This window comes from Primulina eburnea, chromosome 13 (genome assembly GCF_022965805.1).
Source record: "Primulina eburnea isolate SZY01 chromosome 13, ASM2296580v1, whole genome shotgun sequence".
NCBI classification, from domain to species: domain Eukaryota; kingdom Viridiplantae; phylum Streptophyta; class Magnoliopsida; order Lamiales; family Gesneriaceae; genus Primulina; species Primulina eburnea.
The window spans coordinates 28,832,309-28,848,709 of record NC_133113.1 but is presented as its reverse complement, the minus strand read 5'-3'; the positions used below and the strand labels follow the sequence as shown (position 1 = coordinate 28,848,709).

General features: G+C 33.2%; 2 protein-coding genes across 2 annotated transcripts; both read right to left on the bottom strand.

The window, feature by feature from the left end:
* Positions 1-6,303: 6,303 nt before the first annotated feature.
* Positions 6,304-8,327, bottom strand: LOC140809465 (probable serine/threonine-protein kinase PBL5). Its single transcript, XM_073167098.1, has 4 exons — positions 8,183-8,327; positions 7,871-8,060; positions 7,396-7,787; positions 6,304-6,668 (listed from the first exon to the last, which is right to left on the bottom strand). The coding sequence occupies exons 2-4, from the start codon at positions 7,992-7,994 to the stop codon at positions 6,402-6,404; spliced, it is 783 nt and encodes a 260-aa protein (XP_073023199.1). The 5' UTR covers positions 7,995-8,060; positions 8,183-8,327; the 3' UTR covers positions 6,304-6,401.
* Positions 8,328-10,162: 1,835 nt separating this feature from the next.
* LOC140809723 (mitogen-activated protein kinase homolog NTF6-like) lies at positions 10,163-14,740 on the bottom strand. Its single transcript, XM_073167439.1, has 6 exons — positions 14,496-14,740; positions 14,278-14,407; positions 13,969-14,106; positions 11,155-11,487; positions 10,775-10,958; positions 10,163-10,683 (listed from the first exon to the last, which is right to left on the bottom strand). The coding sequence occupies exons 1-6, from the start codon at positions 14,663-14,665 to the stop codon at positions 10,520-10,522; spliced, it is 1,119 nt and encodes a 372-aa protein (XP_073023540.1). The 5' UTR covers positions 14,666-14,740; the 3' UTR covers positions 10,163-10,519.
* Positions 14,741-16,401: the final 1,661 nt, after the last annotated feature.

The following is a 16,401-nucleotide window of genomic DNA, read 5'->3' as shown; positions in this document are numbered from 1 at the left end:
TGCTTTAATATCTATATCTCGTGCAAACTCAACAAACATTTACCTCAAATCCCGGAACTGTGGTTGCCTGCTGCACTGATTAACTTGAAGGAGGATGGGATCGATATTTGCAAGAGATCGAAACACTGAAATATATAGAGACTAGATTTTGTTTTCGATCGTGTACATGGATGGGGTTAGAATATAAAAGGGCGCTACACTTTTATGGCCATCGACGGGGAAAAAAAAGAGAGAGAGAGAATAATTGTCGAAAAGGGTTAGGCATCCCATGCTCCATTTCACGTGCCTTTACACTGATCCCTATACTCTCCGATATAAATACCCCATCATTGAAACCAAATCATCCAATATTTTCATACAATTCAATTCTTGCAAGATGGCAGTTCCCAATTCTAAAAATTATGACAGAAGTAACCACTTTAAATTTATAAACTGTATATGTAATTATAGTGTTATTACAACCTCGTACATAATTTAGCAGCAGTAGGAAGATTGCTGTTAGATCTTATCTTATTATATAAACAAATGTGTTCTAAGAGTAATTTATTAAGTAGCCAGCCAAACAGCCTCCACCATTGCTAGAAGTGCTCTCAAGTATGACATCGATTGGTGCAAATCAATTTAACATCTCATCTTACGAGTCGAACAATATCTCTCAAATCAATAAATATTCAATTCCATGAATTAATTAATTAAATCTCTTATATGATTTTTTTTAAAAAAAAAAAATTTTGAATATGGAAACCCCAAACATAGCATGGTAGGGCGAGATGGATGTTTGATGGGGTGGAACTCGAATACACGTTTGCTTCTGCGGGCATTACTCGCCCATTCGCATCACTGACACAACATGTTATGCAAGCTTTTTCCCAACATAGTTTTGCTTAATATATATATTACTGTTGGATTGGATTAGCAGATAACGTTGGAAATATATATATTGTCTATCAGCAGAATTTAATTAGTACACGACGAGAGCGAATTCTGTACATGTGTGCAGATATTTTCCACTTTAAGCTAACAACATCACACTCTGCACACATATTAAATTATTTTAACAAAAAAAAAAACGAACTGACGTATATTTATTCGTGATATCAGACTTTCCTGTTTATATTTACAATAAAAAATAACATGTTTTTATGAGTGACTCAAAAAATATACGTATCTCACAAAATTGACCAATCAGACCGTCTCATTATCAGTTTTTGTAATTATTTTATGTGGATAACCTTACATATATATAATTATTATTAATAGATTTTATGCGTGCAGATGATCAGTTAACTAATCTCAACATTTAATAATTAATGATGTTATTATTACATAAAGTAATTTATAATAATATGATAATAGGTCAAGATCAGTATCGAACTGTTTTCACAGACACAGCACATGTGCATTCGTGCTTGCATTAAAATAATATTTATTTGAATAATTAATTAAAAGAAGTGATTGAACTAGCTTTGTCGCTCTGTGTGGATTGATGCTTCATTGTTAATGAGAAATATTTAATGTTCACTAATTAATTAATTAGCTAAACAACTTGCAACTTAGATTGTATTATGCTGCAGATTAACTGTGAGTTTATTATATTTAACAACCGTAAATTAAAATAGTAAATTAAAAATTTGAGATAATCTTGGTCTATTTGGTCCAATAATACTTTGACCAAGACCAATACCAAATCCAAAGATTCCAAACATAACATTTTTTTTTATATTGCAAAACTCGAGGATCTAATTAACTAATAGGGTTTAATTTGCAATTAATTTAAGAGAATGGACCACCTCCATCCTTTTTTAATATTTCAAATTTAGAATCTATGTAATATGTTAATTATTAATTAATGGAAAACACTGGAAAAACAAAACTATATACATAAATGATATATATACAATAAAATTTAATACTTTGTTTAAAAAAAAATTGGGAAGGAACTTTATTAAAATAATTCCATGTAAATAAATGCATTTTAAAAATATATATCAATTGATTCACGTTAAGCAATTGTTTTTCAAACTTTTCTCAAATATTTATTAATTATTTTATCTATGATTTTTTTTTTAAATTTCAAAAGCTTTATATTAGTAATAATTGAACAAATTTAGAGATGATTAAATAAGTCTTCAGAAAATTATGGAAATTTGATCATGAATTACTTTACTCAGTGGTTTACCAAAAATAAAAAGTAATACACTAAAATTAATTACGAAAAAATTGAAATAAATAAAAAGAATTTGTAGGTCCATTTCACGTGAAATACTCGTCCATCTTATCTGTATGTCACGTCATGCATTATTATCCACGTATAGCTGCAGCCTTTTGTTGGTCTTAATAAAAACAACCTAAAAATTCTTAATATTATTATTAATTTTGAAAAGTTTGGACATTAAGATCAGTTCATATATTAGCTATCATTTTTATTTAATTTTACATTATTTTATTATCACATTTTAAAATTTATTAGTCAAGATTTTGAAATTTAAGAGAGAAGACGATGGAGGTATATGTCATTTATTTTACCATTTCATTGTTTGTTTCTTTCGTGAAAGTCTCAAGGTTGAGGAAAATGTCGAAGACAAAGGTCCCCTTATCCTTTCTAACATAAATCATTATTATTTTAAAAGTACACTAATAATTCCAGGAAAACTGTATTTTTATTACGAGTAGGTGTCTCACGAATCTTTATTTTAAAAGGGATCAATCCTACGGATATTCACAATAAAAAGTAATATTCTTATGATGTGTTTGGTAGGCATGATTAGGTGTGATTCACTAATTTTTTCCAGCCTAATCCCCTGCTTGGTTCAAATTTAATTAAACCAACTCAATCTCTTGTGCAAGGGACAAAGTGGGACAAGGCAGGTTAATTTTAACCCATGTCCAATGACTTTATTATTAGTCCTCATCTCTATCACACGCCACTTTCCTATAATACCCTTTCACAAACGATGTCAAAATCAAAACATCAGAGTACTGGCCCAGCTGAAGAACGACAGCTGTTTAGCGACGGTTTTTTTTAAACAGTCGCTAAATGTCAAATTTTTTAGTAACTAAAATAATTCAAAACTAGATCGCCGACGGTTTATCAAAAACTGTCGCTAATAGCGACGGTTTTTAAAATCCGTCGTTAATTTTCCCTTCGCGAAGGAGAAGGACAATTTCGTCTTTTCATCCAAAAATTCAAAATTATCTTACACTTAAAAATCTTACCAAACATAATATTATTTTACACCATATATTACAATCCTACCAAAGTCATTTTCTTTATCATTTACGTACTAATCATTAGTTTATCCTATCCTTCCAACCAAACGCAGCCTTAGTATAAAAGTATAACTTTTTCATAGATGACCCAAATAAGTGATCCGTCTCACAAAATACGAGCTGTGAGACCGTCTCACACAAGCGTTTGCTTTTTATTCTTTGTTATTTCTTGAACTTTTTAAAAAAAAACTACGAATTTGTTTCATAGATCGATCATTGAATGCAATACTCAACATCGAAAGAGAATCGCCTTTTTAAATAGATAGGCGAATAGTGACACACGACACACTAATTCATGCATATATGGTGGGGTGGGATCTAACTCTTCGTAAAAGTCAAGATATTCACTCAATCGCCCTCTCCACATGATAATATTATATTATATATTATTTTGTGAAATACTGTTTATATATATATTATTTTAAAAAAATTCACTTTCTCTTATGTGCGGATTTGCTAGTACGATCGATGCTGTTAATTTTAAATTTTGTACATACAACTTGACTGTACGCTGCTGTTAATCTTAAATCTGTCAATAAATGATTATTGGATATAATAATTATCTTGTTGAAAAAGTGATTCAAGTATGTTGATTAAAGTGATATACGACTTAAAATATTTGAGTTATACTTATACTATCAGCTATAATTTTTAGTAAAGTGACAATTTCTATATCCTACATCAACATGCAACACATATTTTTAAAAGTTAACTTGATAAACATTGAGATAAAATATTTTAATAATCGATCTTTAATAAAGATACATGAAGTTTGAATTATGAAAAAAAAATAAATACAAATCGATTACAGCAAAATACAGATGACAGCAAATTTTCAGACTGGATTAGTACATAAGACCATCTCCAACCCTTTGCTCCACAATGAAGTTGCTCCATTGTGGAGCAAGGTTTTTCACTCCAATCTAGCACCATTTTGGTGCTGGACTGGAGTTGTCATTAGAATCACTCTAGTGTGCTTTATTTTTTTTTTAAATTTTTTATTTGTTTTTAAATAATTATAAATATTTAATATTTTATTATATATTAATTATATAATTAATATTTTTATTTTTTAAATTTTAAAATAATTTTTTCTTGAAACTTAAATATTAATTTAAATTTTTTTTACAAAATTAAATAGATATTAAATTAATTTAATAAACAACCAAATTATATTACTAGTACATTAAAATGATACATTTTACAACATAATACGAAATCATTTTAAAAACAACAACAAACAAACAACAAAATTACGATACAAACAATAAAATTTATTAAATGATATTTAGTAATCTGGTAAACCAGATCCTGATCCTCCAATATCGTCAATTGTGTAATGGAATTATAAATAATGAAATAATATAATTATATTTATTATGTATAATTGTGTAATGGAATTATAAATAGTTATTATTGAATTAAAATTAATATTATAAGAATATTCTGAGAATATTCTTTTTTAGTGTTGAATGTAGTGTAGATAGGTTGTAGATGAATTTAGTGTTACACTATTGTAGTGCAGAATGTAGTGCAATGGGTTGGAGATGCATGGTCTAAGAATCAGCTCGTGGTTTCTTGATCTTGCTAAAAAAAAAAATAAGAAAAGAAAAAGAAAAATGCACGCATCGAACCATTTCGAATGCCGCAAAATAAAATCTACAACGGCAAAGATTCTAACTTGCATTGGTTCTTTATTTGCATCTCTTTCTATTCAAATCGATCATCATGTAAAAATTGTCACCAAGCTGTATCTTATTCAGTACCCACCGCTCGTTTTGCTCTGCTACTGTTATTCAGAATATGGACGAATGAAATTTTGGTCCCAAGTACGATAATTTGAAATAACATAAAAACAAAAAATAAATTGGACATCGAGATTTATGTAGAAAACCCCTAAAAAATTATTAGGTTAAAAACCACAAGCAAGATGAAAAGAATTCCACTATAATATTTTATGGTGTACAATTCACTCACTGTGTTTCTAAAAAGAACACATTTTATCTTAATACAGGAGAACAAAACATCTCACAAATATTATAGAACTAAGCACTCAAATGTTATAAGATGAGAGAAAACTCGATAAAAGAATGATTTCAGAATGAGAGGAGATATCTCTATTTATAGAGCCTCTTGTCCGTATGAAGACGCGTATAAAACGTGTTCTTTGAATTTCTATCCGAAACTTCCGTTGCACAAGTACCCAACCACCACTTTGTCAGCTCATCCATTTAATGTACATTTAACATATTGCCGACATGGAACCAATGGATACGACGTAGATATTCATGGGAGAAAACTAGATGAGCATTGGCAACATTCACTAGCTCCAGCATAGCTTCTTTTTCATACTCTATGATTCTTTCATTTTTCCTCTCCAAATTAACTATTTTTTTCACATTATATAAACGAGCAATGTATTAACTATTAAGGGCATCCATTTTGGTGCATCCCATTGTCTTTCAATGGGGGCTGCGCTAGGATATGGAGAAGATGTAGCAGTGTTATGTAGTCCTACTGAGAATTTATGAATTATGTGAGGCGGGAGAAGTTCTGCTTGGCAGTGGTTATTTAAAAAAAAATGCATTTTTTTTGCAATTGAATTATATCATACTAAAATTGAAACTTGACAATGTTATCAAAATCGTAAAAAAATAAATATAATACATATGACAAAAAATTTACTATATAAAAGGAAATGAAAGGAAAAGGAGAACATGTGTCTGTTTTAGCTTGGTTACAAATTGGACTGACTATGCAAATGCATTATTGTTACGGACAAGAAAATTAATTTTTAGCCACCATTTGGTGTGAAAGATCGGTTACAATGAATTTTTTTATGCTTAAAGATGTTAACAATGGCTGAATTCTCATTAAACTGAGCTAAAAGTAGCCCTGTAACGCAGTAGCCAGTTTCAAGCATTTTGCAGCTGCTTTAAAAGTATCAATGGCTAAAACTCTTCTATAGCAAAATATATCTATATATCTACTTTTTTGCACTTTAGTTTCGAATGAAAGACATGTCCACTATATCAACCTCAAAAACTATCATTTACATGGAACCGTGAAGCAGCAGAACCTGTAATCATAGGACAGGAAAAGTCTCATTCGGGGCTTCTTCGAACGAACCATTAGATGGTGCCTCTTCTAGGTCTATGTGAAGAAGAGCTCGCCCCCAAAGATTGGATCGGATGGATACTGGGATCATATGTTTGAGAAGCAAGGAAACTCAATGCTTCATCAATATCAGCAACAATAGGACGTAGGTTAGGCTGTTCTTGAACGCACATTGCAGCTATTGCAATAGCCTGGTACAAGCCTCGAACAGGATATCGACCTTCCAGTGCCGGATCCACAATTAGACAAAACTTTTTACGGTCTCTGAACAACGGTTTGGCCTAAAAAAAATAAGTATTATGTGCATAAGCTTGCTAGAATAGTTCATTGGAATGAAAACATACGTAGTCTATAGGTTTGTATTTAGATAAAGAATTCATGGTGACAGAAGACGTAAAAAACCTCAGGGTAAAAGAAAGACTCGAGATCGCAAAAAATGTGGTTTCCATTTATCATAATTACCAAAAGAAAGGAATAAAAAGTGCAAGTTTTAATTTTTTCCTGGGAAACATTGGCATACCAGAATAGCATAGGACCAAAATTACACTGAAAAATTCCATCAGTGTAATTTTCAAGTCAATATTATTTCTAGTTAAAAAGTATGAAAAGGATGCTAAGATATGGCTATAAAATGAACAAATCCAACTTCCAGAGGAATTCTCACTCAACATCAAATTTTGCAAATTCAGGGTTGTCATCTTGTTGGATAGGAAATTGGCAAGTTCGAGAAAAAGTTCAGGATCTAGCAATGAACAGAGCATGGGCACATCACGCTTTGGACGAAAGGAGGCAACATGGGATGACTGGGGTCGACTCAATAGATCCGAGACTTGAAATTTTGAACTTTTTTTAGACCTATCGCCTACCCGTCCCTGGCATCAGTGTATATCATAACATACTAGTTAATTTTGAGGACATATTTTTTATGGAATGAGCGGAAAATATATGCTCTAGAGTTGAAGGAACAGCAAGTGAACACGGGAAAGAGTAGAAATCAAAGACACTCACCCATGAGACAAGATTTTGCTCCACACGGTTTCTTTGAACGTCAATAGCCCTCCTGCCTGTGATGATCTCCAGAAGAACGACGCCAAAGCTGTAAATATCGGACTTGAAAGTAAGCTTTCCAGTCATTGCGTACTCAGGCGCACAATATCCATATGTGCCCATCACCCTGGTGGTAACATGGGTCTTATCACCAGAAGGACCAACTTTTGCCAAACCGAAATCAGAGAGTTTTGGATGATATTCGTTCCCAAGTAAAATGTTGGCACTCTTCAAATCACGGTATATAATAGGTGGATTCATCTTGTTATGCAAATACTCCAACCCTTTTGCTGCACCAGCTGCTATCTTCATCCGGGAGTTCCAATCCAATGGTCTTCTAGTGGGTTGAGGATCTGTATGAATAAATTACAAGAGCCCATTGAACACTATTCTATACAAAAAGTAGTATTTTGAAGCAATGTTGCTAGAGATATACAATGTAAATGCTCCTCCAAAGAACCCAGAGGCATGTACTCGTAGACTAACAGCTTCTGATCTCCCTCTGCACAAAAACCGATTAATTTGACAAGATTCGGGTGGTCAGTCTGGCCTAATGTCATAACTTCTACCACGAATTCCCGATTCCCTTGGCATCCATCACGATCAAGTTTCTTGACAGCCACAACCTGCAAAAAAGCAGGAAAACAAATTCAGGACACCCACCATAAACTGGCATTTAAACACACCTTCCTAACAATCTACCATCAGATGAAGCGAATCTAAACGATAAAAAAATTCGACCACCAACCTCACCAGTATCCTGCAAAAGACCTTTATAAACTTTTCCGAAGCCCCCCTCACCAAGAAAAAACTCATCCCTGAAATCCTGTGTTGCAGCAACTAAGTCAACATAGGCAAAGTTCCGTGCTCGGACAGCATTGGCCTCTACATTACTAGGTCCAGCCTCACTTGTCGTGTTTCCAGTGGCAGATTGATTTATAACTCTGGACACCTCATTCCCAACTCCAGGTGGATTAACTCCCACTGAATCTAAACAACAAAATAAGAAGAAAAAAAAAGAAATTATATAACGACAAATTTGGAAACAAACAAAGAACATATATTAAACAGGAGTTTCTCAAAATATGGTTGCTAGCACGTCAAAAAGGAATCACCATTTTCTTTCACTAAAACATAAAATGATATCTTCGATTGATGATGCAAGAAAGCATGAACTGTCCACGGACCCCTGATCAAGTGAATTTTTTCAAATCCATGTTCGATTGTTTCGAAAAATTAAATATCGCCCTCTTTCAGTTTTTCAGTGGGTATTATTCTACCTGTCATATCTAAAACCCTTCAGTGAGCAATCAACAAAATGCCAAGAACCCTAGTTTCAATAAATTAAGACGCTAGAATAACAGGCACACATGCATATATATATATATATATATATATATATATATATATATATATATATAATGTCATGCTACAGAAAATTTTTAAAATAACAGCTATCCTTCGGCCTGAAAACTAAGATAAAAATTCATAAAAACCATGCAAATAAAATATTTTCTTTGCCGCAAGTAGGATCGCAAATCCATCACAAAGAAAGAGGAGAAACACTCCCATGCAGATAGAAAAACGAACTGCCGATAACCGAACAACGATCAAAGAAATGAAGAAATGAAAGAAAATCATTCATTCAGTTTACTTATAAAACCCAAAAGGGTGATTAATACAAAAATGAAATCTTGCAAAAACCCATGTAGATATTCAAAAACAGTTTCGAAAAAAAGAACTCAAGTAAAGAAATGGAAAAGCAGGACATTGCTTCGAGCACACACACCTTGTGACACCTGTGCACGATCATCTCTTCCACGCTGCTGATCATTGTTGAGGTTATCCCTGCTCTCTCTCTCGGCTTTCTTCTTTTTCGATTTTCCAGAGCAAGGAAAACACCCCATGTCTTCCTCTCTCTTTCCCTCTCTGAAAAATAATAAATTGAAGTGTGACACCAACGTATATATACACTTAAAATTTCAAGATTTACGTCTCTCTTTTTATGATAATTTTTTTTATTTGTTGCTGTTATTATTAAATGTATCCGAATGAATCAAAACGTGCTAATTATTCATGGAAAATAATAACGAAATATTCAATTTTTTTGACATTACAAAAGTGTATTTAAGATAGCTACTAGGGAGGAGGAGAGTAGTAGTAAAATTGCGCCAAAAAAAAAAAATACACATGTAGATATATTATCAGAGGATTTTAGGCGTCATTTTCTAATGAGATTTTAGTTAGTACCTTAGAATATGACAAAGCGACGAATATATTTTACATTTGTATCTGAAATGTGATCCATTAGATTTATTCACAGTAGTTTGTAATGATTTATAAAATATGTATCGCACAAATTATATAATTAGATTCGAAAAAAATTATTTAATAATAAATTTAAAAATCACATTCACCCATGAAATATGGAGTTACGTTTTTTAACATGATTTCATCGTATTAATAGGTGAATATATCACTTCACACAAAAGTTATCACGGTAGATATATTGTGATTGTTTGGTGCCAAAATAATGTTCCCAGGAATTATTTGATTTTCTATTTTTCTAGAATAATTAATAGATTGAATTCGACCTCTTTATTATTTGCAGAAAAAAAAATGATTAATTCATCGTTCGTGCTATATTTTTCTTATTAACCTTTAATAGGGAAAAAGATTAATGAACAAAACTAGTAAATAAAGTGCTCACAAAAAAATTAAAACAAAATAAAAATTAACCGACTCATTATATTAGAGAATCGCAAGCAATAAAACTCATCAAAAGTTCATCAGTTTTTGCGTCTCGCACTGTAAACAAATACACCAAAGTCACCAAGTACAAAATTGATTACAACAGTGTGGCCGAAAGGATACATTCCTTTCTTTGTATCAGCTTTCGAACAGGAACGGATTTGGATCCAAGTTCCCCTCTTGAATCCTCATTCATAACTCACTCATACAGCTTTGGCTAATGCAAGCACTCGTTTCCTCACGAGCCCGTACACACACGGGAAACCAAAACATGGTCTTTACCACAACCAATACAAAGATGAGGATAAACCAAGAAAAGGACGGGTGTTGCCATTTATTCAGGGTTGAAGTTAAGAGACTCGTTCCATATTAGATCCTTTATTTCATCTTCACTCAATGATGATTGCTCGAAATCAAACACAAAAGGAGAAGGGCATGCAGGCTCCTCGTTGATCTCATGGAGACTTGATAAAAATGGATGGTTCAGTGCCTCCTCAACTTTATCAGCAGAACAATTAAATTTACCAACTGGTCATGGAAATGTGTTAAACTAGAAAGCTTATGGTATAAAAGATTTTGGAAAGCATACCAGTGATACGTTTAGCTGGATCAAAAACGAGCAGTTTCTCCACGAGATCTATTGTGACTGAGGAAATGTCCGGAAACTTTTTGGACAAAGGTTGCTTGGGGAGACTGGGGAGCTGCTTGACGTACTTTCGAGCATTGTCACTCCTCAGGAATCCGAGGTCAGAATCTTCAGGGGATCCCAGTAGCTGCTACCACATTTTGTTGGCAAAAAAAGTTAAGCCAAGAGGTAACAGCCTACTATTATGTTGTCAAGAAGAAACAATGCGTGGCTTTAAGTTCATTCTGCAACAATGCCATCTTAAAAGAAAAGAAATTTTACTTTGTACAAAAATTTCATGGAACAGGTTATCCTAGGTGGTAGCGATGGAAGGATGAGAGTACCTCATTTATCAGGCCCAATTGCTGAATATAGTCTTTACCCGGAAAAATGGGCTCTCGTTTGATAATCTCCATTAATATACAGCCAACAGACCACATATCAATAGCTGCAGTGTACTCTGAGCAGTTGAGCAATAATTCAGGAGCTCGATACCACCGGGTCACAACATACTCCGTCATGAAATCTGTCTCTGAGGTGGTCCTTGCGAGCCCAAAATCACAAATCTTGAGGTCACAATTTGCATCAAGAAGTAAATTGCTGGGCTTCAGATCTCGGTGCAAAACATCAGCAGAATGTATGTACTTAAGTCCCCTCAACAGCTGATACAGAAAATACTACAATGCAAGAAACAGGTGACATACGAAATATTAACATTTGTAAAAGATGAAATATTTATACCATACCAAAAATTTTAAGGCTTGCCAACAAAATGACAACATGATGCTATAATAACTTTCTTGAATAACTAGCCCGTATGTTACAATCTAGGACATGAAATTAATACAAATATTAGTATCTTCATGCATGAATGAGAGAATGACTGGCATGCTATTTCTGAATGCACTGTAAGCGGAAAAATGAACATTATGTACCACAGCAAGTCAAGTACAAATCCCTGTCAACATTAAAATTGTAATGCAAGGGGGTTTTGGGAAGCCAAACATTGTTTCAGGGAATTGAAACTGCTCCTTCAGCAAAAAATGGAAAAGCTACTTTCCATTCAATTTCACTCTCGCATATTAACCAGTTCAGTTGACAATTGGAGATCAACCCATTTAAGGAGTAAAGATCTCAAAGACTCGAGTGTTTAGTAACATTAGGGAGGGTAAACAGTATTGTATTGATAAAGAAAGCTACCCAGTAAGTCATCTCCAACTTTCAGCCAGTTAATTATCAGGTAACATGTCTTTCGCATTCAAACTTCATGACATTACCTCCTCTCAATCTGAAGTCTAGAATGAAGAAGGAAAATAAGAAATTATTTAAGGCCCACTTTGTAGTTGTCTAATTAGATTAATATAATTTTACCTCTTTACCCTTATCACTGTCGGATTAATAATAAGGTAGAGATTTATTCAAGCAAAGCAAAAACTGGATGTGAATTGCATTTTTTATCTAACAAGCGCGTCATTAATAAATTACAAATTCAGACCATTGAAACCAAATCATAGTTGTTACAAGCGCTCGCTTTTTGCGTTTAAGCGCAAAGCGCCGTGAAGCACAAGGCTAGTGTTTCTGAGAACCCCGAAGCGCACGACGACTAAGAAGTGTGCGCTTCAGTTTGCTCGCTTAATTGGGCTTGAGAGAAAAGTGCTTACCCTATATTTTTTGTTTATTTCTGCAGAGTAGAAGTCTTAGTACGATTTTCACTCTGCTATTAAACCAAAAATAAAAAATGGAAGAAGAGCTAAAGCCTAAATTTATCTGTTGACTCTCTCTCTTGTACTTCTTTCTGACCTCGCCGCCGCCGCGCACATCTTCTGCCCTCTCATTTGATGTCTTTTGTAAGAATCTTCTCTATTTTAGATTGATGTTTTTATTTTATTTTTTTACTTTTTTTCAATGTATTGGTTGATTATTATGATTTTCAGTTCATTAATTCTTAACCATGTCAAATACAAATCCACAGAAAGGATACTGCTTGGAATTAATACTTTCGTATCTTAAAAATCCAAATGTTGTTAGGTGTGTGTTTTGCGGTAGTAAAACAACAAATAACTGAATTTATCGACGTAAGCTACATTTAGTTGGGGGCAACAGAAATGCGAAAACTTGTCCAAAATGTCGTAAACATGTTAAAGAAGAAGTTAAATAGAGAAAAAGAGTAAATTGAAAAATCCAATATATGATATTTCTTCTGAGTGATATTGTTGATTTGGAAGGATATGATTATATGAAGTTGATCTTCAAACTAAAGATGAAAGGAAACGACCAATATCCGGTTCAAGCATTCATCCTACGGTCCGAGGTAAAAAGTGTAAGCAAACCAGGCCTATTAATCTTTATTTTATGAAAGATGTTGATGAAACTGCCAAACAAAGACGTTCAAGTCAATTGATAAGATTACGACTCAATTGGAAAAACACCAAAAAAACATAAGGATATGGCATATATCAAGTATAACAGAGCTTTGGGACGAAAATATGTTATGGGAGATAAGATCAATCCCATTTCGTTGTCAGGAATAGATGATAGCAATGAATGTTTGTTGGAAAAATGGGACAGTGACAACGATGATAATGATTTTGTCTACGAAGATAAAGATTTGTGTTGGACTAATGTAGCACAAGCTGCTGGGGTTGGTGAAAGTGCGTACAACTTTCGATCTCGACATATATCTACTTCAAAAAGAGCATCATTGTCTACTTTCCAAAAAAATCAATCTTCGGCTCGAACTAATCTAGTAGATGAAGAAGAGATCTACCTTGATGATGAAACCAAAGAAGAAGATTTATACAAATCAAAGAATGAAACTGATTACGGAAATTTGGAAAATGTAGATGAAAATTACTATTATTTTTTTATTTGATATTTCATCTATTGAATTTTTTTTATTTTTTTGAGAATATTTTGTTTCTTAAGCTTTTTTCCGTAAAACTTGCACTTCGATTTGCAATTTAAGCCCCATAAACTAGTGCTATTTTTTGTGCCTCACGCTTTGACAGCTATGAACCAAAATCAAACATCCATACCGCGCTAAGTGATTGATTAATCTTGTCTAACAAACATTAATCAAAACGTAATTGCGAATAAATATAAAATAGTGAACCTAAAGTTATCAAATGTAATAATTCTCCAAATCATTGTGGACTTACTTGACAGTGGTTTTCGGTGAGTTCCTGGGATGAGCATATAATCTGGTGTAAATCAGTATCCATCAATTCATACGCAATGTACACGTCATTAAACTCCTGTTTGTCCGGTGGCCTAATAATATCCTTAATCTTAATAATCTACAAACAGAAAGTAAGTGTGACACTACCAATTAATAACCCGAAAATAAAAATACATCTGAGAACGGAAATTCTTATAATCTAAATTTCAAAAATTTCAGCCCATTTCTGAGAAATCAAACAAATGACGAACAGTCAGATATAAAAATTAGGGAAAATAAAAAGTCTCACATTCTCATGATCCATATGAGTAAGAAGTTTAATTTCCCGTAAAGTCCTTTTCGCATCGATTCGGTTATCAAAGGCATTCCCAATTCTCTTAATTGCCACTTGTTCCTTGGTCTCGGCATTCGTAGCACAGCTGAGAGCAGATAATACACACCAATTTCGCAAAATCATACACACATCAAACACATGTATGCAACAATTACGAAAGGAAACAAAATTACCAAACAAGACCGTAGGCGCCGCGACCGACGGGAGTAATTGGAGGGATATACTTGACGGGTACTTCAAAAAGGTTACCGAGGACATTATACTGAACGAATTTTCCGCCATAGATGGGAACTCCTTCTTGGATTGAAGGATTGCTGCATTCATTTTCCTTTTCCTTCTCCATTTCCTTTTCCGAGTACAGGAATTAGATTCAAGAGAACTAAAGAGTAGGAAAGCGCGGGGGAAGGGTTTGGCTTTTGTGGACCTGTGTGGGGGCTGCTTCGTTTGAAAATTTGAATCTCAGGCCCCCTTAATTATCTTTGGACGGCCCATAAATTTGAATTGAGTGAATAATGGGCCCAACAGCTATATCGTGATGACAGGCTTTTGTCGAAACTCGGAGTCATGCTTTACAATACCAATGGGCCGGTCCATTCAAAGTTTCGTTTTTCTAATCTGTAGCCCACTTCCAGATCTATTTAGAAGTTAAATTTCTCGAAAAACATTTAAAAATGGGATCTTACTATTTTTATTCTTTTCTCACGCTATTCTTCATGTAATTTTAATGTATCCTGGAATAGTAAAGTTCGGTTTACCTACATTACATTTATCACCTCTATTCGAACCCGAAAAAGAAATAAAAATCATGTGAATAACGATTCGAAGTGAAAATTTTGCCATTTGTTTTACATAAAATTAAAGATACTTCTCAAGCACACGTGTGTGTATGTGTGTGTGAGTGTGTCTTTATCTGCAAGTTGTACTATATATTTTGGCTAACCTATGTTTCTTGGTGATTTAATAGTAATAAAAAACCTAGGAATCATGGGATCATGTCTATTTCTATCCTATGATTATTGATTGGTTAGAATATATATTTTCTAAAAGGTATATGCAATAGAATAATGCCAAGTGTCTGGAGTTTGATATCTATATATAAAAAAAATTAAATAGGCTCGACAACAAGACTTCTCTTTCAAAATAATGCCCCTGTTAACCTACCCACCCACACCCCCCCCCCCCCCCCCCCCTCTCAAATTTAATTTATTGAGATGTGGATTTTACGAAACCCACTTGTCTAATTAAATGCTGGAATGGACTAGTCGATATAGGTACGTTACATGTGCGTCTAGCTTTCAAGAAAAGATAGAATTTTGATGCCTTTGTTCTACTTCTACTGCATCTGATGGCTACGCCTTTGGTGTGGTTTTAATTCTTCTATCGGGGTCTTGATCAGGCACCTTCGGGATGTACAAGTTGGTCCGACAACAACTCGTAGACTTTTAGTTCGTGTTTCGACGAGAGAATTTTATTTTAAATGAACGATTTGATTTGAAAGAAATTTCAATGATATTGAATTTGAATGACACACATTTTATACGTTTTTCAAATCCATCATAATTAATATTACATTTATTTTAAGCAATCAAATGAACTTAAAATCTATAAATTTGATCAAATCCTTTCATCCAAGCACGACATTATGGATTTGTGTCTAAAATTTAAATCTAGGGTTTTAATTACCTGATCATTATTGTGTACACCAGGGTTACATATAGGTATAATTGCTATTTTTGGCGAGGAGATCATATCGTATATAATTGAAAGAGTAGGTTTCTAAGTGAGACGGTATCACGAATCTTTATCTATGAGACGGGTCAACCCTATCAATATTCACAATAAAAAATAATATTTTTTCATGGATGACCCAAATAAGATATCTGTCTCACAAAATACGACCTATGAGACTGTCTTACATAAATTTTTGTCTAATTAAAATTTTCGAGCATTTAATTCTAACTTAATATCATACAAGTGGTATTTTTTTTCCCAAAACGATTATATATCTAATTATAATTAACAATAAAATGAGTGAATTTCTATGTTATCACATTCTGTGTGGCATAATAACAATAATGA